The sequence below is a fragment of the Gallinula chloropus genome (assembly GCF_964237585.1).
Source record: "Gallinula chloropus genome assembly, chromosome: 17".
In the NCBI taxonomy this organism is placed as follows: Eukaryota; Metazoa; Chordata; class Aves; order Gruiformes; family Rallidae; genus Gallinula; species Gallinula chloropus.
Window position 1 is genome coordinate 901,354 of NC_140102.1, and position 26,114 is coordinate 927,467.

Genomic DNA, 26,114 nt, shown 5'->3' on the forward strand with positions numbered 1-26,114 from the left:
CGGGCGCGGCGCGCTGGGCGCGTCACCGGAAGGGGCCGGAGGGGGGAGGAGGAAGCGGGGCCTGTACCGGGGCCTGTACCGGGGCCGCCGGTAGCGGTAGAGGGGCCGCCGCCATGTCGATGTCGCACCTGTACGGGGAGGACGGGGTGGAGATGGAGAGCTTCGAGGTGTCGGACTGGGACCTGCAGAACGAGTTCAACCCGCACCGGCAGCGCCACCGGCAGACCAAGGAGGAGGCGACCTACGGCGTGTGGGCCGAGCGCGACTCGGACGAGGAGCGGCCCAGCTTCGGCGGCAAGCGGTACGGCCGGGCCGGGCCGGGCCGGGCCCCCCGCACCCCCCGCCCCCATTCGCGGGGCTCCCCCGGGGCCTGGGCCGGGGGGGGGGGGCGGCCCCGGGATGGCCGGAGCCCCCCCCCCTCCTGTACCAGCGCGTCCCGCAGCCCCGGCCCGACAGCCGGTACTGCGACGCCGGCGGCTTCTTTGGGATCCTGGGGGCATCAGGAGGAGTGTGGGCAGCAGGGCATAGGAGGGGATCCTCCCGCTCTGCTCTGCCCTGGCCAGGCCCTGCCTGGAGTGTTGTGTCCAGTGCTGGGCTCCCTGGGATCAACCAGCCAGGGATCTCCTGGAGAGAGTCCAGAGGAGGGACAGAGATGCTGAAGGGCCTGGAGCATCTCCCCTGGGAGGAAAGGCTGAGGGAGCTGGGGATGTTCAGCCTGCAGAGAAGAAGACTAAGGGGGGACCTAATTAAAGTTTATAATTATCTGAAGCAGGGGATGCAGGGGGAATCAGCCAGCCCCTTTTCAGTGTCTGTGGGGACAGGACAAGGGGCAATGGGCTCAAGTTGGAGCACAGGGAGTTCCCCCCAATGTGGGGAAGAACTTCTTCCCAGTGAGGGTGAGGGAGCCCTGGGACAGGCTGCCCAGGGAGGTGGTGGAGTCTCCATCTCTGGAGAGATTCCAGCCCCGTCTGGACGCCTATCTGAGTGATCTGTCCTAGGGAGCTGCTTTGGCAGGGGGGTTGGACCCGATGATCTCTCGAGGTCCCTTCCAACCCCTACGATTCTATGATTCTCAGCCCCACCCCCCCCAGCCCCAGGGAGGCCGGAGCGCCGGGGCCGCGGGGGCGGGACGCGCTGACCCGCCCCCTTCCCCGGCAGCTCCCGGGATTACTCGGCCCCCGTCAACTTCATCAGCGCCGGGCTGAAGAAGGCGGCGGCCGAGGACGCGTCGGAGGAGGATTCGGAGGAGGACGAGAAGCCCGAAGAAGCCCCCAAAGAGTTCGTGCCCAAGAAGTTAAAGACAGTGAGTTTGCTGGGAGCGCTGCGGGAGCGGGGAGGGGCGCTGCGGGAGGGACGAGGAATTGCACCCGGAGCACCAAGCAACACGGATGTTTTCCGGGGCTGGTGTGACCATCCTGCTGTGTCTGCTGCGTCCTGGGGATCTCCAGCCCTTGGAGGCCCTTCCAGCTTCCTTACCCTCAGCTAACCCGTTAAAATCAAGGAGCTCCCCTGGCTTGCTGCTTGTCTGGGGGTAACTGCAGGTCTGAGGGTTGTTCTCTTCGTGCCACAGAGCAGGATGACAGAGCTGGGCACGTTGTGAGGTTTATAATCAGACCCCCAGGCACAGGGCTGGGAGTCAGTGTTAGTTACAGCCGGTGGTAGCACTGAGTAGCTGGCAGTGTGTCAGTCTGGGCTTGTCAGGGCTTTCCTTTTCCTCCTGGGCGATTTCAGGAGCCCCCTGAGGTGTCAGGTAGGTTCTGTGCCCACAGAAGCTGCAGCACAGTGAGCTGTGCAGCGTGGGGAGGGCTGAGTCCCTCCTGGGCAGAGCCCTCCTGGGCAGAGGAGCTGTGCAGAGCGCGGTCACTGCGGTGCCCTCTGGTTCTGGGGGCTCTCCTGTGCTTCTTGTTTCAACAGGGGGGGAATTTCAAGCCCAGCCAGAAGGGCTTTGTAGGGGGCACGAAGTCTTTTGTGGATTTTGGCAGCTGGGAGAGGCACACCAAGGGAATTGGGCAGAAGCTTCTCCAGAAGATGGGCTACGTGCCGGGAAGAGGCCTCGGGAAGAACGCTCAAGGTACTGGGTTGTGTGTCTGCCTGCTTGTGTCTGGCCATCCAGAGAGGAGATGGGGCTCCTGAAAGAACTCCAGGGGCTGTGCAGCTCGTGCCTGCTTCTTACAAGCACCCTGGGCACTCCTGGTGAGATTCAGTTGTGTTTAAACTGCCAGAGGCCAATCTGTGCTCTTGTCATTTGGCAAGAGAAAAAGAGAAAGGGAAAAGCAGAGGAATTCCCAGGGTGGTCTGCTTAGGGAAAAGGAGATGTTGGGTTATGTGATAGAATTAAAAAACCCCAGTGAAAAGCAGCTGTGAATAACACTCTGCTTTGGGTCCTGAGGGGTGTGCTGGGCTTTTGTGGCCCCTGAGAAATGTCACAGGTGCTGGGCTGGCTGCTCGTGCTGCTGTGGTACCTGGGGGTGCTCTGGGGAAGGAATCACAGAGTCCCAGCCTGGATCTGAAGCACTGTCTCCTCTCTCCCCCAGGCATCATCAACCCCATCGAGGCCAAACAGAGGAAGGGCAAAGGCGCTGTGGGCGCCTACGGCTCGGAGAGGACCAGCCAGTCCCTGCAGGACTTCCCCGTTGTGGACTCGGAAGAGGAGGCTGAGGAGGTATTCCTGTGGCTCCTGGTGCATCTCTTTCCCTGTTGTGTGTGTGCAGAATCCAGTTCTGGGGGCAGCTGCTGTGTCAGAGGGAACTGGGGGGCTCGTTTCAGAGGAGCAGTGGAAGATGGTAGATGTCCAGCCTGGGGAAGAGAAGGTTGGGGGGACCTCATTGCAGCCTTGCCAGTCCCTGAAGGGACCCCAGGAACAGGAGGGGAATCAGCTTGTTAAAGGGCAGAGACTGGCAGGACAAGGGGGATGGAGTGAAGCTGGAGGAGGGAAGGGTGAGAGGAGAGATTGGGGGGAAGTTCTTTGCAGAGAGAGTGGTGAGGGGCTGGAAGGGGCTGCCCAGAGAGGGGGTGGGTGCCCCATCCCTGGGGGTGTTTAGGGCCAGGTTGGCTGGGGCCCTGGGCAACCTTGTGTAGCTCCAGGCCTGGAGGTTGGTGTCCCTGCCTATGGCAGGGGGTTGAAGCTCTGGGACCCTTGGGGTCCCTCCCAGCCCCTGCCATTCTCTGATTCGATGTAGCCTGTTAATTCTGTTCAGATACCTTTTCCTTGTCCCTGTGACGTTCTTGTTGGTGGTTCTGGCTCAGTTTATCCCAGTAGCCTTGCCAGAACCCCCCTTCAAGCAGTGTCCCCAGGTAAAGAGTCTCTGTCTTCTGCCTAAGGAATGGAGTGTGGGAGACACCCAGCTCGTGTGGCGCGTGCGTGGGGCGCCGGCCGGCCCCGGAGCCGGCTCAGTGCCGAGCTTTGCCACGCAGTGGGTGTCAGAGGCAAACGGGGGGGGTGACAGCAGCAGCCACCAGTCCTCTTTGGCTTGCTTTAGGAGTTCCAAAAAGAGCTCAGCCAGTGGAGGAAGGATCCTAATGGAGGCAAGAAAAAGCCCAAGTACAGCTATAAGACGGTGGAAGAACTGAAAGCCAAGGGGAGGATCAGCAAGCAGCTCTCAGCCCCTCAGAAGGAGCTGTCTCAGGTCAAGGTAAGGCTGATAACCCAGGAGGAGGCAGCTCTGGGGAGTGGTTTGTCTGCTTTGGCAGGGTGGGGGATTTTTAGCCATCGGTAACTGTAGTTCCTGGAGCTGCCTGTCTGCAGCCTCATGAAAAGCAAGGCCTCAGACTGCTTGCTCAGCCATGTCATACACCCCTGTGTCACCCAGCACAGTGGGTTTGGTTTCAAGCAACTTCTTTGGCCTTGGGGAAATGCAGATCAGCTCGAAGGTGTGTGGGGGAGGCTGCAGATCAAGCTCATCTGTTTCACATTTGTGATCAGTAAGACACTTGTCCACTTCTGACAGCAGAGCTGTCCTCACTGGGGTTGTGCAGCCAGGCACAGAGCTTGAACCTCCTTCTCCCTACCAGGGGTAGTAAGGGACTTATGTGCTTGGTAAAATCATTCATGTAAAGTTAACATGTCTTGTATGTAAAAGTAGCCAGGACTTCCCTGCTCTAATGCACAGCATGCAGCCTGTAGCCTGACTGCTTGTAGAATTACTCAGTGAAATGGGAAGACTGAGCCCAGCTCTGGCTCTGAATTGTTCCTCACTCACTCTGGCTCTCTGTGCCTGGAGCAGACCCCTTTGGGAGGCAGTCCCCAGTCGCCTCAGGGAGAATCCCAGTGGGGTAACTCAGGTACTTAGAGATCTCTGAGCATTCAGTCTGGGGTCAGGGATTTCCTCCTCCTCCTCCAAACACAAGACCCAGCTCTTCCTGAGACGCACCTGTCCTTGTCCATTGGAAGGTTATAGACATGACAGGCCGGGAGCAGAAGGTTTATTACAGCTACAGTCAGATCAGCCACAAGCACAACATCCCAGATGACAGCCCCCAGCAGCCCCTGGGCAAGGACTCCAAGCCGCAGGGCTTCGCCTTGCCCGAGCTGGAGCACAACCTGCAGCTGCTGATCGACATCACGGAGCAGGAGATCATCCAGAGCGACCGGCAGCTGCAGTACGAGCGGGACATGGTTGTCAACCTCACCCACGAGATCCAGAAGGTCTCTGAGGTCCTCTCCCACGAGGAGAGGGCCATCAGCAACCTCAGCAAGGTGCTGGAGATGGTGGAGGAGTGCGAGAGGCGGATGCAGCCCAGCTGTGAACACCCCTTGACCTTGGATGAGTGTGCAAAGATCTTTGAGACGCTGCAGGACAAGTACTACGAGGAGTACAGGATGTCTGACAGGGTGGACCTGGCTGTGGCAATAGTCTATCCCCTCATGAAAGATCACTTCAAGAACTGGGATCCCCTCAAGGTGTGTAACAGTTCGATTTACCTGCTGTTCAAGTTGGGAAGCTGAACTCCCCGTTATTACCTCGACACCCGCCCCTTGTCCCAAATTCCTGCCAGTCTGGAGAGGAAGGGGGAGAGGGGAAGCCTGGCAGGGGAGGGGAAGGGTCTGGAGAAGACTCACAGTGAAGTAAACCTGTGCAGAAAGAGACACATGCTCTGCAGCCACACTCAGATGTTCACTGGGGCTGTTCTGCCAAGTGGCTGACAGCTCAGGAGCTGAAAATCAGCCCCTTTCAGGGTGCTGGGGAGGAGGAGCAGGTGAAGCCTGGTGTCTGGCCCTTGCTCTGTAGCAGGAGTGGCTGAGGTGTGTGCTGTCTGCCCTCACTGCCCTTTTGGCTGCGATGGGCAACACCTCTCTGTGCCTGAAAAAGCTCAGACCACCCACTTTCCCCTCCAGAGGCACCTTCAGCCCACGAAGTGGGATTCTCCTCCTTTGGGGCTTCACTAGCCCCAGCTGCAAGCTCCTAGCTTGCCTCTGGAGCGCTTGGAAGCCAAGCATGCCATTGGCCTGCTCTTTGCTGCAATTAATGGAAGGGTAATTAATGGAAAGGCTCCTTTATCACTTCAGGACTGCACCTACGGCACAGAGATCATCGCCAAGTGGAAGAGCCTGCTGGAAAACGATGACCTGCTGTCACACAGCGGGCAGGACCTCTCAACAGATGCTTTTCACAGGTAAAGAGCAAACCAGTTGGACTTTGTGCAGCAGCATCTTCAAGAGCTGCTTCCTCAGGGCTGGGACAGAACAGGCACAACGTGCTTTCCAGATGGTTCTCTTGATGTGTCTGTTTAAAATCCAGCTGTATGAAAAGAAGTAGCTTTTAAATAGCAGCTGCCATTTGGTGTGTTTAGGCCCAGGGCCGTGGCTCTGAGCCTCACTGGGGCTGGTTTGGTTGCTTTTCCAGGCTGATGTGGGAAATCTGGATGCCGTATGTCAGGAACATCGTGGCGCAGTGGCAGCCGCGGAACTGTGGATCCATGGTGGATTTCCTGGACAGCTGGGTAAACGTCATTCCTGTCTGGATACTGGACAACATTCTGGATCAGCTCATCTTCCCCAAGCTGCAGAAGGAGGTGAGGTGGGGGAGAGACCACGAATCCACACCCTGTTTGGGGGTCAGTCACCAGAACTTGCCCCCATGTTTCGGAGTCGGGGCACCGCCTCACGGCTGGTTTTGCACCCAGTGAGACTGCCTGCTGCTGGGCAGACTGACTTTAAAGACTTTAATCCCTTCTCTGTCCCACCTCCAGGTGGAAAGCTGGAATCCTTTGACAGACACAGTCCCCATCCACTCCTGGATCCACCCCTGGCTGCCCCTGATGCAGGCGCGCTTGGAGCCGCTCTACTCCCCCATCCGAAACAAGCTGGCCAACGCCCTGCAGAAGTGGCACCCCAGCGACTCCTCTGCCAAACTGATCCTCCAGCCCTGGAAGGATGTGTTCACACCTGGGTCCTGGGAGGCCTTCATGGTCAAGAACATCGTGCCCAAGCTAGGTGAGACGAGCCAGAGAGCGCTGAACTCCCCCTGACGCCCAGGAAGGACACGTGCTGGCAGGGTTGCCAGTGTTCCATTGAGGGTATTAGTAAGCTCAGCCCAAGCTTGTGCCTGTGTTTCCATCAGTGCCACCAGGGATCCTTTTGAGGGCAGACACCTTAGAAAGTACAGGGAAGAGCTCTGCTTTTCTCAGTGCTGTCTTTTCTGAACTATCTGATTCCTCTGTTCTTCAGATGAAAGGAGTATCTGAGGGGTGTCAGTGGTACTGAGCTGCACAATCCAGGGGTATCTGAGGGGTGTCAGTGGTACTGAGCTGCACAATCCAGAATTATCTGAGGGGTGTCAGTGGTACTGAGCTGTACAATCCAGGGGTATCTGAGGGGTGTCAGTAGTACTGAGCTGTACAGTCCAGGGGTATCTGAGGGGTGTCAGTGGTACTGAGCTGCACAATCCAGGGGTATCTGAGGGGTGTCAGTGGTACTGAGCTGTACAGTCCAGGGGTATCTGAGGGGTGTCAGTGGTACTGAGCTGCACAATCCAGGGGTATCTGAGGGGTGTCAGTGGTACTGAGCTGTACAGTCCAGGGGTATCTGAGGGGTGTCAGTGGTACTGAGCTGCACAATCCAGGGGTATCTGAGGGGTGTCAGTGGTACTGAGCTGTACAGTCCAGGGGTATCTGAGGGGTGTCAGTGGTACTGAGCTGCACAATCCAGGGGTATCTGAGGGGTGTCAGTGGTACTGAGCTGTACAGTCTGAGGATCTGGAGCTCACCCTTTAGCCATGTGAACTGGCTGAAAGGTCTTTAGTCTGGAAACCAGTCCAGCACTTTGAGTTTCTGCTGTCTGGCAGCAGATGGTCCTTGCTGGAAATGGAAGGGTGCTGTTTGGTGGCAGGGACCAGCTGAGTGGTTTAAAGACCCCCAGTGTCCCCCTGAGGGCAGTGGGTGGTACAGGCACTCCTCAGGTGATGCCTGTGGCCAGTGAAATAGGGCAGGGCACTGATGAAACTGTGAGTCCAGTTGTTTTCTGACTGTTCTCCCCCTCTTCCCAGGGATGTGTTTGAACGAACTCATCATCAACCCTCACCAGCAGCACATGGACGCCTTCTACTGGGTGATAGACTGGGAGGGGATGATTTCTGTCTCCAGTCTGGTGGGGCTGCTGGAGAAACACTTCTTCCCCAAGTGGCTGCAGGTGAGAAGCTCTGTGGAGCTGCCTGGGTGGGTTGAAAGGGTTTAACCACCTCCTGGGGTGACTTGTGCTAGTAGCTCTGTGTCCATCAGAACAGGCTGGTTCTTAACACGGTCAGGGTCCTTTCTCCTCCTGGAAGCTCATCACTGCACAAGTGAAGTGATAACAAGGGCTGTTCCCTACGTGCTGCAGTCCCACTGCAGCTGGTCTTCACCCTGTCGTGCAGGTGCTGTGCTCCTGGCTCAGCAACAGCCCCAACTACGAGGAGATCACCAAGTGGTACCTGGGCTGGAAGTCCATGTTCTCAGACCAAGTCTTGGCACATCCCTCCATCAAAGACAAGTTCAACGAAGCTCTTGACATCATGAACCGGGCTGTGTCCTCCAGCGTTGGTAGGTGGCTGGGGGCAGGGGCTGGTGGCTGGGGGCAGGGGCTGCTCTCACCATCACAGCAGTACAGTGCTGGCTCTGCTGAGCCTGGGGTTAGGCAGGGCCCTGCTGATCCACGTCGTGGCAGCTCCCACGAGCAGTGGCATTCAGTGTGCCCATGAGTAACACCTGGAAGGTGCTCCCTAATGTCTGTGCTTCACTGAGGCAGGAGGAGAGTTTTGGTGACTGGGAGGCTGTGCCCTTGAGCTGATTCTCCTCAGCCTGGCCTGCTGACAGGGTGTTTTGTCAGGCAGTGAGGGACCAGCCTTCAAGGACACCTACTTTCCAGTCTATCACTTGTTGGGTTTTTTTCTCTATGGTGAGATACTGGCTCTTCTCCCTTGTGCCCTTTCCTTCAGTGTGACTCTCCCTGTGACCCCAAAGAAATTGTTAGGGATTCTCTGGGAATTAAACCATGCAATAGAGATGGCCATGCCCATGGGAGCAGCATTGGAAGTCTCCTCCTGTGCGTTCCTCTGGCCTGCTCGATGGCAAATCTGTGTCAGAAACGTGGAGGGTTCCTGGAGGCCCATTCTGAGTGTCAGGTTTGTTCCTGTGGTGAACAGATCCAAGTGCAGGCAAGTGTTGTGCAGAGGGAATTCAGCTGTTGGGAAGTTTCTGGCGTGGCAGCCGTGCAGCCAGAGTGAAGGGGGCTGATCTGGAGAGCGCTGTGATGCTGTGCTGCTCCCTGCAGCTCCAGCCCGGGCCTGCTTTCCCAGGGGCTGCTGTTAGTGACCCAGCAGCAGCAGTGTGTGGAGGCCACAGGCTGGGTTTGGCTTTGAGGAGCATTATTTTGCTGTTTGTTGTTGGTGTTTTGCCTCCTCCAGGAGCAGTGCAGCATCCTGCATGTGCTCAGATGCACTTTGGGATTGTCCCAAATCCCGTTGCACTCCTCAGGTTCACCTCATCAGTCTGTGTTGTGTGAAACTTAATGAGCATAAAGGAGGGTTTGGGGTGGTGTTGATGACTTTGTGGTTTGGGGTGGTGTTGATGACTTTGTGTGTGTATAGGAAGTTCAGCACCAATCTGGGGAAGAACTTTTCCCCAGTGAGGGTGAGGGAGCCCTGGGACAGGCTGCCCAGGGGGTGTGGAGTCTCCTTCTCTGGAGAGATCCCAGCCCCATCTGGACACCGACCTGTGCTATATGAGCTGGGAAGCTGCTCTGGCAGGGGGGTTGGACACGATGGGCTCTGGGGGTCCCTTCCCACCCCTGTGATGCTGTGACTGTGTGTGCTGGAGCGTCCCCCCAGCCCCTGCGCTGGGCCCGGGCTGGCACCCTGTGCTGAGCAGGCTCCCTCTCTGCACACAGGCGGGTACATGCAGCCAGGGGCTCGGGAGAACATCGCCTACCTCACCCACACGGAGCGCAGGAAGGACTTCCAGTACGAGGCCATGCAGGAGCGGCGGGAGGCGGAGAACATGGCCCAGCGCGGCATCGGCGCCGCCGCCAGCGCCGTGCCCATGAACTTCAAGGACCTGATCCAGACCAAGGCCGAGGAGCACAACATCGTCTTCATGCCGGTGATCGGGAAGCGGCACGAGGGGAAGCAGCTCTACACCTTCGGCAGGATCGTCATCTACATCGACAGGGGCGTTGTGTTCGTGCAGGGGGAGAAGACCTGGGTGCCCACCTCGCTCCAGAGCCTCATCGACATGGCCAAGTGAGGCCCTGGGGCTGGGCGTGACTGCCTGGCAATAAAGGACTCACACCTCTGTACCTGGGCTGCAGCTGGAGCTGGGGGACGGGGGTTTGGAATAAGAGCTGTTGGGGCAGTGGCAAGAGGTGAGGTGACACACGAGCTCTGTGCTAGGGGAGGAACAAGCGGCTCAGGCACCTGTGGAATTGCTGCCTGCAGTGGCTTCAGCAGCAGGGAGGTGATCTCTGCTCCAGGAGCAGCTGAGTGAGGGGTCTAGCTGAGCCCTGAAGGTCTCCAGCGTGAGCTCCCACAGCTCCCCCACGACACCTGCACTGCTCTGGCATCAGTTTATCCCTCATGCAGGGGCTCCTCTCCCCCCTGTGAAGCCAGGACCCATCCCACCAGCCCCTGGGCCCTCAGCTGCTCTGAGAGCCCTCTCTGCCCTGCCACTGCTGGAAGGGGGGTTTATTTTCCAGCAAATTCACAGAATGTGTGCTGCAGGACTGTGGCAGCTCAGGGAGAGGGGAGGGAAGGGAACTCCCGCTGCTTGTGTGCCCTAGGGCAGGGGGCTCAGCAGCTCTACAGGGAACCAGCTCAGGAACTGGCTTCAGTAGCACTGCAGAGCACAGCCCCTGCTGCTGGGGAGGGATGGGGAAGCTGGAATTTGGGACTGGGTACCTTTGGCTGCAGCCCCCTCTCAAGTACCTGCCCCTGCTGCTGCTTCAAGCTGCCTGCAGCACACACAGGCTTCGGAGTGTCCCTGGAAGGGGAGGGCAGGGCAGTAACAACCCTTGGCTGGCAGCAGGGGTGTCTCCAGGGGCAGGGTTTGGCTCAGTGCTACGCCTGAGTGGTGTTACCGTTTATTCAACAGATACAAAAGAGTCCCCTGAGGCTCAGCGCTGGGGTGCTGCTGCTTTGGGCAGAGCACAGCCCAGTGTCAGCACTGGAGCTTTACATCCCTGTGCAAGAGCTGCCAGGGAGGAGAAGCAGCCCCCGGCCCCCCCTGGCCACAGAGAGCGGTCAGGACGCGGTGGGGCTGCACCCCTGGGCTCTGTCCTCCCTTCTGATGATCTCCAAGTCCTCACACTCCTGGTACGTGGGCTCCTCCAGGCAGTCCCAGACCTCAGGGGAGAGCTCCTTCAGCTTTGGCAAGGGAAACCAGTGCACAGAGGTGTCGTTGAAGGTGTCCAGGTACCGCGGGTGTGCAGGGAGAGCCACTTCCTCTGTCCCTTTCAACACCTGAGGAGCATTTGGGGGGACAGAGGTAGACAGGGTGAGGATGAGCTTTAAGAACCCCCCTCTTCTTCCCAACTGTGCTTCCTTTCCGTGCCCAAGGGGCTTTGTCAGCGCCCACCAGCACTGCTGGGGAGCAGGGCTCATACCTTCGCTATGTAGGAGTAATCTCTCTCCAGAATTCGTGACAGCAGCCTGGAGTAACACAAGGGCCCCAGCCTGAGCCTGGCCGCTCCCCCACCTCTTCCAGGCAGGTTTGGGGCTGGAAAAGGTCGGGGGTGGCTGATGGCTGCAAAGGGGGCTGGAAGCTGCCGGGGAGTGAAATCCAGGACTCCTGGACCAGGGAGCTGAGGAAGGATGGGGGAGCGCTGGGGGTGGTACCCACCTCTCCTCCATGCCCCTAAAGCTGTTCCCGATGATGACCATTCTGGCCAGAGCCCCCGGGGCCCAGTTCCTCCAGAGCAGGTTGTTGTACAGCGCCTTCCCGCAGTGCACCATGTAGAACAGCGTGGCCGAGCCCTCCAGGCCGTGCTTCCCCTCCTGGGCAGGGACCCGCGGCCCCGTTACGGCGTTACCCGCTCCCCCCGCACCCCCTCCCCGCATCCCGCGCCGGCCCGGCTGCCGGTCGCTCCCCCGGGAGGGGGATCGGGGGGGTCCCGGCATCCCGCGGGGGTCCGGTCGCTGCCCCGGGAGGGGATCGGGGGGTCCCATCATCCCGCGGGGGTCCGGTCACTGCCCCGGGAGGGGGCTCGGGGGGTCCCCGCATCCCGCGGGGGTCCGGTCGCTCCCCCGGGAGGGGGATCGGGGGGGTCCCATCATCCCGCGGGGGTCTGGTCGCTCCCCCGGGAGGGGGTCGGGGGGTCCCCGCATCCCGCGGGGGTCCGCTTGCTCCCCCGGGAGAGGGCTCGGGGGGGTCCCCGCTCACCTCGTTCTCCGGGAGCAGCCGCAGCCCCAGCGCCTCCAGCGCCGCCAGCTCCGGGCCGGAGAAGGCCGGGTCGTACAGCGAGCAGCATCCGGGCGGCACCTGCGGGCAGAGGCGCGGCGGTGGGCGGGGGTCCCGGCGCCACGACCCCCCCGCCCCGTGCGCGGCTCGCCCTTACCCGCAGCTCCTCCAGCAGCAGCAGCAGGAAGGCCAGCTGCGCGCGGGCAGCGGGGCAGCCGCCGAACCGGCCCAGCCCCAGGCAGACGCAGCGGGCGGGGGGCTCGGCGCCGCTTCCCAGCGGGGCCCGCACGGCTGCTGCGGGGCGGAGAGCGGCGTTAGGCGGCGGGGCTGGGCTGGGCTGGGCCGGGCCGGGCCGGGCCGCCCGCTCTACCCCCCCCCCCCGCACCCCCGCTCCCCGCACGCACCGGCGCTCGCCGCCCAGAACCCGGAGCTCAGCAGATCGGCCCTGCGGGGACACGCGCGGCGTCAGCGGGGCCCGGCGGCTCCGGGAAGGGGCTGGGGAAGGGGAAAGGGGGGCCGGGGCCTCACCGCGCCTCCCGCAGCCGCCGCAGCACCGCGCCGCCCGCCGCCGCCTCCCCCTCCGCCTCCGCCCGGCCCCGGCCCCGCCGCCGCCGCCCGCCGGCCGCTCGCCACCCGCCCGCCGCCTCCGCCATGCGCTGCGCGGCCGGGTCACGTGCCGCTGTCACGGGACCGGCGGCGGCGGCGGCTCCTCCCGGAAGCGGCGGCGGGGAGCGCGAGGCGCCGGCACCGACCCCATGGCCCGGCCCGGGGCGGCCCCGTGGTGAGACCCCTCACACCACCCCCCTCCCCATCCCCATCCCCAGGGGCTCCCGGGGCGGGGGGCGCTCCGGGGCCGCGCTCCGGCCCTTCCCCTGGACGGGACCCCGCGGGGGGGGGGGCGGGGCGGGGAGGGTCTGGGGGCGGCGGGGGGGGTCCGGGGGCTGGGAGAGCCAAGGGGACCCTGGGGGCATCAGGAGGAGTGTGGGCAGCAGGTGACAGGAGGGGATCCTCCCCCTCTGCTCTGCCCTGCTCAGGCCCCACTGGAGTGTTGTGTCCAGTGCTGGGCTCCCTGGGATCAAACAGCCAGGGATCTCCTGGAGAGAGTCCAGAGGAGGGACAGAGATGCTGAAGGGCCTGGAGCATCTCCCCTGGGAGGAAAGGCTGAGGGAGCTGGGGCTGTTCAGCCTGGAGAGAAGAGCCTGAGAGGGGATCTGATCACTGGGGATCAAGAGCTGAAGGGTGGGACACAGGGGCCATGGGCAGCCTCTGCTCAGTGTCTGTGGGGACAGGACAAGGGGTGATGGGCTCAAGCTGGAGCACAGGGAGTTCCCCCCCAGTGTGGGGAAGAACTTCTTCCCAGTGAGGGTGAGGGAGCCCTGGGACAGGCTGCCCAGGGGGTGTGGAGTCTCCTTCTCTGGAGAGATTCCAGCCCCGTCTGGACACCGACCTGTGTGCCCTGTCCTAGGGACCCTGCTTGGGCAGGGGGTTGGACCCCATGGGCTCTGGGGGTCCCTTCCCACCCCTGCAGCTCTGTGAGTCAGTGATAGACCCCAGGGGGTTTCCTGTCTGAGTGTCTCTGCTGCCCGAGGCTGGTGCTGGCAGCTGGGCTGGGTGGTGGGAGCTGGCAGGACGTGGCTGTTGTGTGTCAGTAGCTGTGCTGCGTGCTCAGCCCAGGACAGGCTCTCCCCACCCCGTGGCTCCTTCCCACCTCTTCGCTGCTGAGCTGCAGAACCCCCCTTAAGCCCATGAAGTCGGTCACATCCCACACTCTGGACGCCTTTCAGAGCTGCTGGTGTGGCTGAGCTGGGTGTGACTGTGCCAGAGCCACCCCCTCCCCATCACCCCCAGCCACTGTTGTGTCGCTTTCCAGCAGAAGCCAGAGGGAGGGAGAGCTGTAAGGCTCTCAGACCTGCAGTGCTCTCTGCCCATGTCTCACTGTCTCAGGTGGAATTACTTCTTCCTGTACGATGGCTCCAAGGTGAAGGAGGAAGGAGACCCCACAAGCGCTGGGATCTGCTACTTTTACCCCTCTCAGGTAATGTGGTACCTGCACAGGAGCATCTGTTGGGAGCTGGTACCTCTGGGGGGGGTGTGGCCAGGGCTGGCTGGGTCAGCCCTTGCTGGGGTCACACGATTTTAAGGGCACTCAGGCAGTGAGAACCAGGCAGAGCTGTGTGGGGTGCAGGGCTGAGGGGCTGGCTGTGCTGCTGGGGTGCTGTGCTCCTGCTCAGGCAGCCAGGGCCTGTCCCCACAGTGTGAGTGAGTACACAGAAGGGATGCCAGCTCCCTGCCTGGGCTCCAGGCGCTTCTCCTGCCTGGGAGGAGCAGTCTGCTCCCCTTCTCCTCCACACCCCCCCTGTGCTGCCACATTAGATTTATAACTGTGCTGAAATTCAAGTGGGTCTCTGTTTTTACATGAGTGCAGTGGTGACCTTCCCCTCCCCACCCCAAGGCTTTCTGACAGGCTGAGCCCAGCCCTGTCTCCCTGTCTCCCTGCGTCCCTGCGTCCCTGCGTCCCTGTGTCCCTGTCTCCCCGTGTCCCCGTGTCCCTGTCTCCCTGTGTCCCTGTCTCCCTGTGTCCCTGTCTCCCTGTGTCCCTGTCTCCCTGTGTCCCTGTCTCCCTGTGTCCCCGTGTCCCTGTCTCCCTGTGTCCCCGTCTCCCTGTGTCCCCGTCTCCCTGTGTCCCCGTCTCCCTGTGTCCCCGTCTCCCTGTGTCCCCGTCTCCCTGTGTCCCCGTCTCCCTGTGTCCCCGTCTCCCTGTGTCCCTGTCTCCCTGTGTCCCTGTCTCCCTGTGTCCCTGTCTCCCTGTCTCCCCGTGTCCCTGTCTCCCCGTCTCCCCGTCTCCCCGTGTCCCCGTGTCCCCGTGTCCCCGTCTCCCCGTGTCCCCGTCTCCCCGTCTCCCTGTCTCCCCGTCTCCCCGTCTCCCCGTGTCCCTGTCTCCCCGTGTCCCCGTGTCCCCGTCTCCCCGTCTCCCCGTCTCCCTGTGTCCCCGTGTCCCTGTGTCCCCGTGTCCCCTTCTCCCCGTCTCCCTGCATCCCTGTGTCCCCGTGTCCCTGCAGACGCTGCCGGAGCAGCAGGAGCTGCTGTGCGGGCAGCTGGCCGGTGTGGTGCGCTGCCTGGCCGACGTCTCCGGAGCGGTCCCAGCCCTCGTCCGCCTCAGGAAGCTCAAGTTCGCTGTCGCAGTGGATGGAGACTTCCTCTGGGTGAGCCGCGGGTCTGGAGGCAGGCGCAGTCCGAGCTGCTCTGTCCCACACAGGGGGCTTTGGGCTGCCCCCGGGGGTGCTGGGCTGGGAGCCGTGATGCCCAGCTGCCCGCTGCAGGGTGACTCTGTGTGCCACAGCCTCCAGCTGGGTGTTGTGGCAGTCACCAGCCCGTGGGAAGCTCCGTGTGCCTGGTCCGTGTACCCACCCCCAGTGGGTGTTCTCCAGGCCTGCCTGGGATGGCTGTGAAGCGTTGAGCTCTGTGTCCCTCTGTGTACCCCTGGGATCCCAGCCCTGGCTGGAAATGGGATTCCCTGGGCTGCAGTGTATGACAAGGCCTCAGTCTCTCTCTTCAGTACCCTGTCCTTTCCTCCTTCTGCTTCAAAAAAGGGAAGATGAGGTACTTGGGGATGTGGTTTAGCTTAGGAGGGGAGTGGTTGGACCTGACCTTAAAGGTCTTTTCCAGCCTTGTGGTTCTGTAACCCCTGTGTTCCCCCCTGCAGAGCGCTCTCAGTGCCCACAGATGCTCAGTGTGTAGAGATCAGCATGTGGCTGAGTTGTGGCAGCAGTGCCCCAAACCCCCCCACCGTGCCCCAAACCTTCCCCAACACCAGCTGTGAGCCAGCTGTGCTGCCCAGGCTCCTGGAGCTCTCCCTGAGGCAGAAGGCCTGGCACTTCCCCTTCTCCTAGCAGCTCCAAAGCTACAGGGAGCATCTACAGCCCTGTAAATGAGTTGATTTGGGTGTTTCTAAGTCCTTGGTCTCAGAAGAGCGTTCTCAGCTGTGAGAGCAGCCAGCTAGGTCACCCAACGTGGGCAGGGAGCGTGTCTGAAATGCCAGACCCCTGCTCTCCTCAGTCTGTCCTGTCCCCCAGCGCTCCCCAGGGGTGTTCCTGAACTGTCACCTGGCCTGTGAGGCTGGGGGGTTGTCCTGCCACAGGACACCCCCCACGCCTTTGATAGAGAGTCACGAGGTTGGGAGAGGCCTTTGAAGATCATCAGGTCCAACCGGTCCCATCCTGAGCAGGGATGCACCGTGGTGAGAGCTGTCAGCTGCTGTGCCTGGGCTCTGGCAGTGACGTTTCTGTGTTGAAGGTGCTGGGCTGTGCTGTTGAGCTCCCTGACCTCAGCTGCCGGCGGCTCCTGGAGCAGCTCACCAGCCTCTTCACCTTCTACCACGGGCCCGTGCGCCGCGCCTACATGGTAATTGGGGGTGGCTCTGCCTGCTGGCCAGGGGTCAGCAGTGGTGGGGTTCCTGCCTCTGAAGGAGAGGTTCCTCCTCCCTTGCACACTGTGCTGGCTGAGCAGTGCCCAGGCACGGGGGTGCTGGCACGTTCCCTCCCACCCCCTCCCTGCTTCCGAGGGGAAGCTTGGACACCCAAGAACTGGGAGCAGGGGGGGGGGTGCTGGCCTGTGCTCCTTCCTGCCCTGAGGTAGCGTGGGTGTGGGACAGGACTTGCTGCTGAGTCCAAGGCAGTTTCCTCCCAGCAGCATCCTCCCCTCTCCTCCCAAGGCTGGACCCTTGCAGGGCGCAGGTGGGTCCCATCCAGCCGTCCCGTGCAGCTGAGGGGGGTTTGTCACCCACAGACACTGACCCAGGAGGAGCTGAGCCAGCAGTGGGACCGGTACATCCAGCACCTCCAGAGGAACACCAGTGACCTCCACAGGATCTTCAACTCCCTCTGGAACCTGGACAAAACCAAGGTCAGAGCCTGTCCTGGGCAGCACCTGGCTCTAGAGCTGCTGGCACGCTGCTGGGGCTCTGCTTGCTGCCAGAGGGTTTCCCAGGACTCCCCTCACTGCTCCTGCCTCTCCTTCTCCAGGTGGACCCCCTCCTCTTGCTGAAAGCAGCTCTCATCCTGCAGACTTGCCAGCGCTCCCCACACGTCTTGGCAGGCTGCATCCTCTACAAAGGCTTGTAAGTACCCAGGCTTTGTCTGGAGGGTTACTCACACCTTGCCTCTGTCATGGGCTGCATGCACACCTGGGGCTGCTGCCTGGTGCTCCAGGCAGGGCAAGCCCTGCTGCTGGGGGACTTCAGAGAGGAGAAAGGGCTGCGTGTGTTCTGGAGAATGGGGAGCACGAGGAGACACAGGGTTTGGGCTTTAGGGGCAGTTTGTTGTCTAGAGATGCAGGGGGACCTGAAGGCTGAGCTGCTCTTAGCTCAAGTCACTGAGGAAAAGGAAGATGGGTGAATGTTCTTCCTTGTTGGCGTTCTCCTGGCAGTCTGGCACTGCAGTGCTGGTCTGTCTGTCTGCATCTTTCACCCCGTGGCTGGGACTGGGGTACAGAGCAAGTCTGGAGCATCAAGAAAGATGTGGGGCTGTTGGAGAGGGGTCAGAGGAGCCATGGGGATGATCAGAGGGCTGGAGCAGCTCCCCTATGGAGAGAGGCTGAGGGAGCTGGGCTGGCTCAGCCTGGAGAAGAGAAGGCTGTGGGGGGACCTCACTGCAGCCTCCCCGTCCCTGAAGGGAGCAGAGGAACAGGAGGGGAATCAGCTTGTTAAAGGGCAGAGACTGGCAGGACAAGGGGCTGGAGTGAAGCTGGAGGAGGGAAGGTGGACAGGAGAGATTGGGGGGAAGTTCTTTGCAGAGAGAGTGGTGAGGGGCTGGAAGGGGCTGCCCAGAGAGGGGGTGGGTGCCCCATCCCTGGGGTGTTCAAGGCCAGGTTGGATGGGGCCCTGGGCAACCTTGTGTAGCTCCAGGCATGGAGGTTGGTGTCCCTGCCTGTGGCAGGGGGTTGGAGCTCTGTGATCCTTGGGGTCCCTCCCAACCCAGACCAGTCTGGGATTCTCTGGTTGATCACTGCTGCTGGCTCTGCCTGTCCTGACAGGCAGGAAGCCTGTGGCTGAGCTCCAGGGAGCGATGTTCTGCTCACAGGTCACACTGGTTTGTCCTTCCAGGATCGTGAGCACCCAGCTGCCACCCCCTCTCACTGCCAAAGTTCTCCTCCAAGGGGATGAGTCTCCAGGCCAGGTATGTTGCCAAACACGGACCCTGGGGCAGAGGATGGGGTCTGGGAGCCCTTGTCACGCAGGTCTGAGTGTGCAGTGACTGGGAAGGACAACTGATGCTGAAAGCTGCTGTTGGTTACAATTCAGTGAGGTTTCAAGACTTAGGCAAGAGGAATTGGCCTTTTTTCAGTCTTTAACTTACTGATTTGGTGAGTTCTCACCTATGTAATGCTTTGATAGCCAGGTTTGTGTGTGTAGTGCTAATTACACAGGATAAACACCCAGCAGTGACGAAGCAATCGACTTCCATTGCTGTTAGAACCTGTCAAGAGAGATTTCTTACCTGGCTCAAGGTTTCCTACAAAAAAGGCAGACACAAAGGTGGGCTCTGCTCTGCTCTGCTCTGCCCCAGTGAAGCCAGGTTCTGTGCCTTGGGGAGGCAGAAATGGCCAGCTGTGGAGTGTCCCCTTGCTTTTGGGTGCGTTTTGGTTCTTGGGAAGTCTGCTGACTTCGAGGGGCAACCCAAGGAACCAGTCACCACCCAGCATGGCAAACCAGTCACAGCTGGAGGGGGTGGTCTAGGCCCTGCTGGGGTGCCAGGGGGGCAGAGGAGGCTGCAGGAGATGCCCTGCAGCATGATGGGCAGGGATGAGTCGCAGCTCAGAGCTGATCCTTGGCTTTTCTTCCAGAGCCAGCCTGGAGGGGAGGAGCAGCAGCAGCAGCAGCCTGGTGAGCATCCAGCCCCACGGGAGCCCTCGGGGTGCCGATCTCTGCGGTGGGAGCAGGGGCTGGTTCTCTGGGGTCCATGTCAGAGCCCTGGCTGGGTGCAGGACTGTGCCCAGCCTGGCTCCTGCTCTTTGTGCTGGGGCAGGTGGGTTTAATGCTCAGACCTCTGTTGCTCTTGCAGAGCCTGCGTTGCCGCAGGGGGTGTGTGTCATCCCGGTGTTCCTGACGCAGGAGGAAGCCTCAGGGCTCCGGGACTTCCCAGTGCAGTGGATGACAAGGTGGGGAATCAGCCTGGTGCAGAGAGGGGCCTTCTGTTTCTCAGCTCCCAGTGCTGCCCTTGCGCTGGGTGTGCAGGGAGTGACACGCCGGGTGTGCAAGGAGTGACACGCCGGGTGACTGAGGGAGTGATGCTCTGGGCAGCCAGCTGGGCCCAGGGCTTACCCACCCTTCCCTGGGGGAGATGCTCTTTGTGGCAGAGAATAGATGAGCTGTTGAACACTGCCAGGAGGGGATGGTGTTGCTGGGGGTGTGGTAGCTCCTAACAGATCCTCCTCAGTCGTTTAATCAACCTGTCGCCTCCCGACAGGTCATCTGTGTCCCCAGCAAGCCCCAAGGGAGAGAAGAATGCCCCCTGCTCCCAGGCTGCTTCTGAAGAGCAAGACCTGGGTAACCCCTCTGGGCAGGAGTCCCCTGAGCAGGCGTCAGGCAGAGCTGCAGCAGGAGAGGCTGTGCCATCGGGCACAGCAAACACCGGCCCATGGAAGGGACCCCCCAGCACAGCAGCCAGCACAGAGAGTTCTCCAGCTGCAGAACGGAGCAGCCTGGACAGCACCAGCCCAGAGCTCAGTCAGAAAGCATCCTTCCCCTCCACGGAGCAGCCTCCCAGCCCCTCCACGCCCCGTGCTGCTGCTCAGCCCCCAGGGCTGTACCTGGAAGGCTTTTCCTTTCCGAACCCTTACGCCCAGGAGCAGCCGAGTTGGAGCGCGGGGAGAGCTCCTCTGGACCCTGATGCTGAGCAAGGCGGCTTCCAGACTCATCCCACGGCCACTTCCTCTCCTGTCCAGCAGCTGAGCAGGAGGAAGTCGGGAGCCCAGGCTGAGGAAGGGGCCGTGGGCTGGGGCGGTGTGTGCGCAGGGAGCGGCGGTGCGCAGCCCGGCACGCGGTGCGCGCCGGTCAGGATGAGCCTCTACGTCCACTGCATCAGGGGGCTGGTGCTGGCCCTCCTGGCTGAGGATCAGCTGCGGGACGACCAGAGCTCCCTTGAGGACGTGGTGAGTGTGGGAAGCTCTTCTGTGCCCAGCTCTTCTGGCTGCTGCTGTTCGGGGGTGGGGACGGGGGTCGCAGCCGCAGGGCGAGCGCAGGGTCGCCGTGCCCCCTCCCCTCTGCACCTCCCTGTGTGGGCAGAGCTGGGCTTGGGGCTCAGCTGGGTGCCTGAGGCTGTGTGGGTGGCTGTTGGCACACCTCAGAGAGGTGAGAGCCTTGTCTCACAGGCGGCTCCTCTTGCCTGTTGTTGTCAGTCGGAGCCGTGCTGGAGCGGAGCCCGTCAGACGGCGCCTGGGCTGGGCTTGGGCTTTCTTGGGAAGCCCCGTGGGGGTTGTGGTGCCTTTTGGGAAGCAGGGTGTGCTCAGGGTGTAACCTGCACCGGGAGCACCCGAGGTGTGTCTGGCAGCAGGTCCCTGAAGCTGCTCCTTGCTGCATGGAGGTCTGTCTGTCTGTCTGTCTGTGTCCCCAGCTCCCCCCTGGCTCTGGGGGGCAGAGGGAAGGGTGCCATTTGGGTGCTCCACAAAGGTACCATACCAGGGCAACCCCGAATCAGGCCTTGGTGCACAGACGTCCCTGCCAGGCAGCACGTTCAGCTCAGGGGGCTGCAGGAGGGACGTGCCGGCCCCGGCGATTCCTGGTGAAGCATCAGCCTGCAGAGCTGCCACCGGCCTCTGCTTCCCTGCCAGGGAGCTGAGTCAAGGCTGCAGAGGCCTCTCTGAAATGCCAGTTGCCATAGGAACCGCCCAGTTTGTGTAACCAGTCAGACTGGAAGGTGGAGGGGAGCTCAGATGAAGGCTGGCTCCCAGGCTAGCAGAGCCTCAAGGTTGCTCCCTTCGCTTCCCAGCCCTGGCAGGCTGAGGCTGTGACCCCTGAGAGCTGGAAGGGCTGGGGTGGCCAGGGAGGGCTGGGGTGGCCAGGAAGGGCTGGGGTGGCCAGGAAGGGCTGGGGTGCCTGGGGGAGGGCTGGGGTGCCCAGGGAGGGCTGGGGTGCCCAGGAAGGGCTGGCTGCAGAATCAGCCATGCCTGGGAGGTGCAGCCATGGCTGTTGGCAGCACCCTGGCACGTCACTCTGTCCCCTCTCTGCTCTCTCCAAATGGGCAGCCCCACTGTGGCCCCATCTTCCCTGGCTGCAGGGACAGAGGGGGATGCAGCAGGACCCGACTCATCCTCATTGCTCAGGTGCCCTCAGCTGCTCTGGGTTTCTGCCCGTGGCAGCTCTGACTGGGCTGTGCCTGGGGGGGGTGGGCTGTGCCCAGGGGTGGTGGTCCTCTTCCATCTCACGGGCTCAGGATCTCATCCTGGCAGGACTGTGCCTTCCCCCAGCTTGGGCTCTGGCTGCACCCTTCCTCTGGGTGCTGGTGCCCGTTGTCCCTGGGTGCTGGTGCCTGTTGTCTCTGGGTGCTGGTGCCCGTTGTCCCTGGGTGCTGGTGCCTGTTGTCCCTGGGTGCTGGTGCCTGTTGTCCCTGGGTGCTGGTGCCTGTTGTCTCCTGGGAGAGCTGTGCTGCCCGTCCCACCACCCCAGGAGCAGGCAGAGCTGTTCTGTGCTGCTGGCATGGCTGTGCCTTTGAGCTGTGACCAGCTCCTCTGCTCCTTTGTTTATCTGCACACTGGGAGTGACCCTCATCTCTGGGGACGTCAGAGCTGGTCAGAGGCCCCTGCTGACACCAAAGAAGGTGAAACACGCTGCTTGTGCAGCTGAGCACCACGGGCAGCACCCACTGCCCCTCAGCAGGGCTGTCACTGCACAGGAACCAGGGGTCAGGGGCAGGCCTGGGGCTGCTGCTCGGCGCTGGAGCCTCTGTGGCACAGCGAAGCAGCAGCCAGGCTGCAGGACTATGGGGTTAATCTTCCCAGCCTGGGCTGGGAGCCTCAGCACGACCAGGGCAGCCAGGCTGTGGAAAGTCCAGCTCAGCTTTCATCTGAGCACCTGGTTGTGGGAACCTGCTGCTCCGTGCTGGCTGCTGCCTTGGCTTTTCTTTTGGGGGGGTTTGGGGGTTTCTCACCCTCCAGTGAGAGCCTGGTGCTGGCCAGGAGCTCAGTGCAGGGGCTGGGTGCCTGTCAGAGGCTGTGCTGGGGAGTCTCTGCAGGCAGAGCTGCCTCCTGCCCTGTGCCCTGGCTGGTGGTGAGGGCTGGTGAGCACAGGGACGTTGCTTCCTGAGCCTGCAAGTCATGGCAGGGGCTGAAAGTGACCCTGGGGAGCCAGGTTTGGTGCTCAATCAATGGAGACTTGTGTTTTCCTGTAGTTAATAGGTTTAATGGCTGATTTTCAGGTTGCAGGGACCTTCTCTGAGTCCCTGCTGTACGCTGTGAGACTCGCTTCCTTCCCTCTGTGCCCAGGTTTCCCAGCCTTTCCCAGTGGTCCTGGGCAGCAGCTGTGGAGCCTGGAAGGGTCCAGCCCTTTCCAGAGTGGAGGCTCTGCCCAGACCCCTGCCCCTCTGTGCCCAGACCCCTGCCCCTCTGTGCCCAGACCCCTGCCCAGCTCTGCCCTGACCCCTGCCCCTCTCTGCCCTGACCCCTGCCCCTCTGTGCCCTGCCTGACCCCTGCCCCTCTCTGCCCTGACCCCTGCCCCTCTCTGCCCTGCCTGACCCCTGCCCCTCTCTGCCCTGACCCCTGCCCCTCTCTGCCTTGCCTGACCCCTGCCCCTCTCTGCCCAGACCCCTGCCCCTCTCTGCCCTGACCCCTGCCCCTCTCTGCCCTGCCTGACCCCTGCCCCTCTCTGCCCTGACCCCTGCCCCTCTCTGCCTTGCCTGACCCCTGCCCCTCTCTGCCCAGACCCCTGCCCCTCTCTGCCCTGACCCCTGCCCCTCTCTGCCCTGCCTGACCCCTGCCCCTCTCTGCCTGGACCCCTGCCCCTCTCTGCCCAGACCCCTGCCCCTCTCTGCCCTGACCCCTGCCCCTCTCTGCCCTGCCTGACCCCTGCCCCTCTCTGCCTGGACCCCTGCCCCTCTCTGCCTGGACCCCTGCCCCTCTCTGCCCTGACCCCTGCCCCTCTCTGCCCTGCCTGACCCCTGCCCCTCTCTGCCTGGACCCCTGCCCCTCTCTGCCCGGACCCCTGCCCCTCTCTGCCCTGACCCCTGCCCCTCTGTGCCCTGCCTGACCCCTGCCCCTCTCTGCCCAGACCCCTGCCCCTCTCTGCCCTGACCCTGTCCCTCTCTGCCCTGCCTGCAGTACCACAGCAGCCTGGCTTCCCTCAACGGGCTCGAGGTTCACCTCAGGGAGACTCTGCCCAAAGACTCCTCATCCTCAGCCAAGGCCACCTACAGCTTCGCTCACTACGACAGCGTTCAGCACGCGCTCATGGGTGAGCCTGCGCCTGCCGGGCTCCGGGGAGGGCAGAGGGGGCACGGGGCTTCAGGCAGCTTCTCAGGGGTGCTGCTGGCCCCAGCCTGGCTGTGAGGGCTGAGGAGGAGGCTTTGCCTCTCCTGGGTTTATAATCCACGGAAGGCTTGTGGGTCGTGCAGTGTGGGGGGAGCCAGAGGTCAGGGGGAGACGAGCGGCTGCCACCACCCTGCGCTGGGGTGACGCTGCTGCCTGGGGCTCTGCTGGGGCCACAGCTGAGGGTGGCACTTGAGATCCTCTTCAAACCCTCCCTCCTTCCCCCGCCCCCTTCCTCCATCCCTGGCCTGTGGCCCTTTGTCCCCCAGATGACAGATCATTTGTCAGTTGTTCCTGGCTGGAAGCAGGAGCTGGGAAGGCTCCCGGTGCCTGGGATCAACATTCCCACTGCCTGGGAGCTCTCCAGTTCCCCCTGAGGTTTCCCCCTCTCTGGCAGCCCCATGGGCAGCATCCCAGCTCTCTCCAGCTCAGGAGCACTTGAGGGAAGGAGGGGACCCCCAGTGATTCTGGGGCACACAAGTCTCGGGCCCCCTTGGCACCCCACTGCCCTGTGTTCCTGCAGGGAAGGGTGCACGGGGGTGTCCCCTGAGTGTGGTGCAGGCTGATGTCACTGGGGACACACTGGGGTGTAGGGTGTCACCCCACGATTTAGGGTGTCGCTGGTCTGTGGGAGAGGTGTGCAGGTGAGTGGGGACACTGCACAGAGCGGGGTCCCAGCACCCTGTACCCCTCCTGTGGGACACCATCCATACAGAGAGGGCTCCCAGCACCCTGTACCCCTCCTGTGGGACACCATCCATACAGAGAGGGCTCCCAGCACCCTGTACCCCTCCTGTGGGACACCATCCATACAGAGGGGTCTCCTAACACCCTGTACCCCTCCTGTGGGACACCATCCATACAGAGGGGTCTCCTAACACCCTGTACCCCTCCTGTGGGACACCATCCATACAGAGGGGTCTCCTAACACCCTGTACCCCTCCTGCAGCCAACCTGCCCCCCTCGCCTGGCCCCCTGGACCGGCACTTCCTGAGAGCCGCCGCGCTGATCCACTCCGACTTCAGCCGCCTTCCCGCTGCTTCCCAAGTGATCGTCAGGTAAGGCTGCTGACAGCTCCCTCCCCCAGCACAGGGGTGCTGACAGCTCCCTCCCCCCAGCACAGGGGTGCTGCCTGGCACCCAGGGGCAGACAGGGAGCCCTCTGCTGAGGGCTGTCCCACCCCATCATCACGTTTTGCCTTGTTCCCTGGAGCTCCTTAACATTCTGGGCAGGCTAGGAGGGCTCGGAGGGCGCTGCTGAGCTGTGCCCCAGGTTGGATTGAGATGTAACACCAGGATATTGCCAGTTCCTGGCACTGTGAGGTTCTAAGGAGCAGTTTTAAATATAGCTCTCCCTAATAAATTTGTGTCTCGGCCGGGAGCCAGCAGCACCCGGAATTGGCAGCCTGGATTTCGTTTCCTTGCACGGCCTGGGCTGGAAACACTGTGAGGAGCGTGGCACACTGCACCATGGTGTGCCAGGCAGGATGGGCTCAGCACTCAGAGCCCTTGGCATGGCCAGAGCTGATGCCCACGCCGCGCCGCAGCCCTGCCCGGCCCTGTGGTGGGAGCGCTCAGAGATGCTGCTGGCCCAGCCCTCCTTGTTTGTCCAACACAGGATGGAATAAAGATGGTTCTGGGAATCCCAGTTTCCCTTCTCTGCCACAGCCTGCCAAGGGAACGTGAATCACACGCTTCAGGGCTGGAGAGCTCCTTGTTTAGCCCTGGTTTGACTGGCTCCTCGCAGCCCGCGCCGGCTACGCTGGCGTATTCCCTCTGGCCCCAAAAAAAGCAGCTCCATATGTGGATCAGGCTGAGTAACAAGACGTCTGAAGCTGCTTCCTCTGACTGCAGGTTGTCACGGGAGGGTGTCAGCAAACATACCAGTTGCTGCTTCCCTCCAGCAGGGAGGAACACGGGTCCTTTGCTCTGCTCCCCACCCCCTCCCGCAGGTAAACACCCAGCGCTGGGGTTAACTCAGCGACTTGAGCTTCCTGGCTGCAGCATCTGTTCCCTGAGCCTCACCACGTGTCACTAAACACCCTGAAGTGCCTCACAGGAGCTGGGAGCCCAGTGCCCAGCCCGGGGAGCTGAGTGGGGGTCTCTCCTGACCGCTGCCTCTTGTCCCAGGAACGCCTCCACGGCCGTGTACGCCTGTCGCAGCCCCGTCCAGGAGACCTACTTCCAGCAGCTGGCTGCTCCAGCCCGCAACTCAGGCGTCCCCAACCCCCAGGACAGCGCCTTCAGCCTGCCCAGCAAGGCCAAGCAGAAGCTGCTGAAGCACGGGGTGAACCTGCTGTGAGCCCAGGGGATGCGTCGCAGCCCGTGCTGGGAGCTGGCTCAGCTCTCCGAGCTGGATGTGTGGCAGGGGGACGCTGCTCTGTGCCCTGCCTGGGGCGGGGGTCCAGCCTGCCCTGTGCTGAGGAAGGGGCTCACCTGCTGCTGGCACAGGGTGGTATTGATGGTGGATGTGCCAAAGACCAGACAACACCTGTCAGGGTGCTGTGCTCGCAGGGACTGTACAGCAGTGGTGCTGTGCTGCTGGCAGAGACCCCGCTGTGCCTTGAACCTGAGGTAAAACCTCTTCCTGCTCTGAGCTGCGTGGACACAGGGCTGTGGGGTGGTGCTGCCCATCAGAGCCACCAGCCAGCCCCTGCAGCTGCCTGGAGATCCAGGCCCTGGCCAGAGCTGGGCTTTATTTGTACCTCTTGGGCTGTGGTGCCCTGCCACCAAGT

General features: G+C 62.0%; 3 protein-coding genes across 4 annotated transcripts; 2 read left to right on the plus strand and 1 right to left on the minus strand.

The window, feature by feature from the left end:
- The first annotated feature begins 70 nt into the window (after window positions 1-70).
- TFIP11 (tuftelin interacting protein 11) lies at window positions 71-9,771 on the plus strand. 2 transcript variants are annotated; one of them, XM_084272091.1, is made up of 12 exons: window positions 71-301; window positions 1,159-1,303; window positions 1,915-2,071; window positions 2,535-2,662; window positions 3,480-3,632; window positions 4,391-4,900; window positions 5,507-5,613; window positions 5,844-6,012; window positions 6,190-6,433; window positions 7,485-7,627; window positions 7,851-8,016; window positions 9,362-9,771. In XM_084272091.1, the coding sequence occupies exons 1-12, from the start codon at window positions 114-116 to the stop codon at window positions 9,715-9,717; spliced, it is 2,466 nt and encodes an 821-aa protein (XP_084128217.1). In that variant the 5' UTR covers window positions 71-113; the 3' UTR covers window positions 9,718-9,771. The 2 variants fall into 2 exon arrangements, with proteins under 2 accessions (XP_084128217.1, XP_084128218.1); XM_084272092.1 differs by having other exon boundaries at window positions 1,195-1,303.
- Window positions 9,772-10,535: 764 nt separating this feature from the next.
- On the minus strand, window positions 10,536-12,518 carry SRRD (SRR1 domain containing; the record flags this gene model as incomplete). The annotated part of the gene is made up of 7 exons (XM_084271853.1): window positions 10,536-10,928; window positions 11,072-11,117; window positions 11,308-11,462; window positions 11,848-11,946; window positions 12,023-12,159; window positions 12,270-12,310; window positions 12,394-12,518. 7 exons carry the CDS (start codon window positions 12,516-12,518, stop codon window positions 10,710-10,712), a joined length of 822 nt encoding a protein of 273 aa, XP_084127979.1. The 3' UTR covers window positions 10,536-10,709.
- Window positions 12,519-12,618: 100 nt separating this feature from the next.
- HPS4 (HPS4 biogenesis of lysosomal organelles complex 3 subunit 2) lies at window positions 12,619-25,761 on the plus strand. Its single transcript, XM_084271979.1, has 13 exons — window positions 12,619-12,646; window positions 13,810-13,900; window positions 14,925-15,068; window positions 16,159-16,266; window positions 16,651-16,767; window positions 16,887-16,981; window positions 17,966-18,038; window positions 18,706-18,745; window positions 18,924-19,020; window positions 19,329-20,013; window positions 23,174-23,306; window positions 24,330-24,438; window positions 25,510-25,761. The coding sequence occupies exons 1-13, from the start codon at window positions 12,621-12,623 to the stop codon at window positions 25,679-25,681; spliced, it is 1,890 nt and encodes a 629-aa protein (XP_084128105.1). The 5' UTR covers window positions 12,619-12,620; the 3' UTR covers window positions 25,682-25,761.
- Window positions 25,762-26,114: the final 353 nt, after the last annotated feature.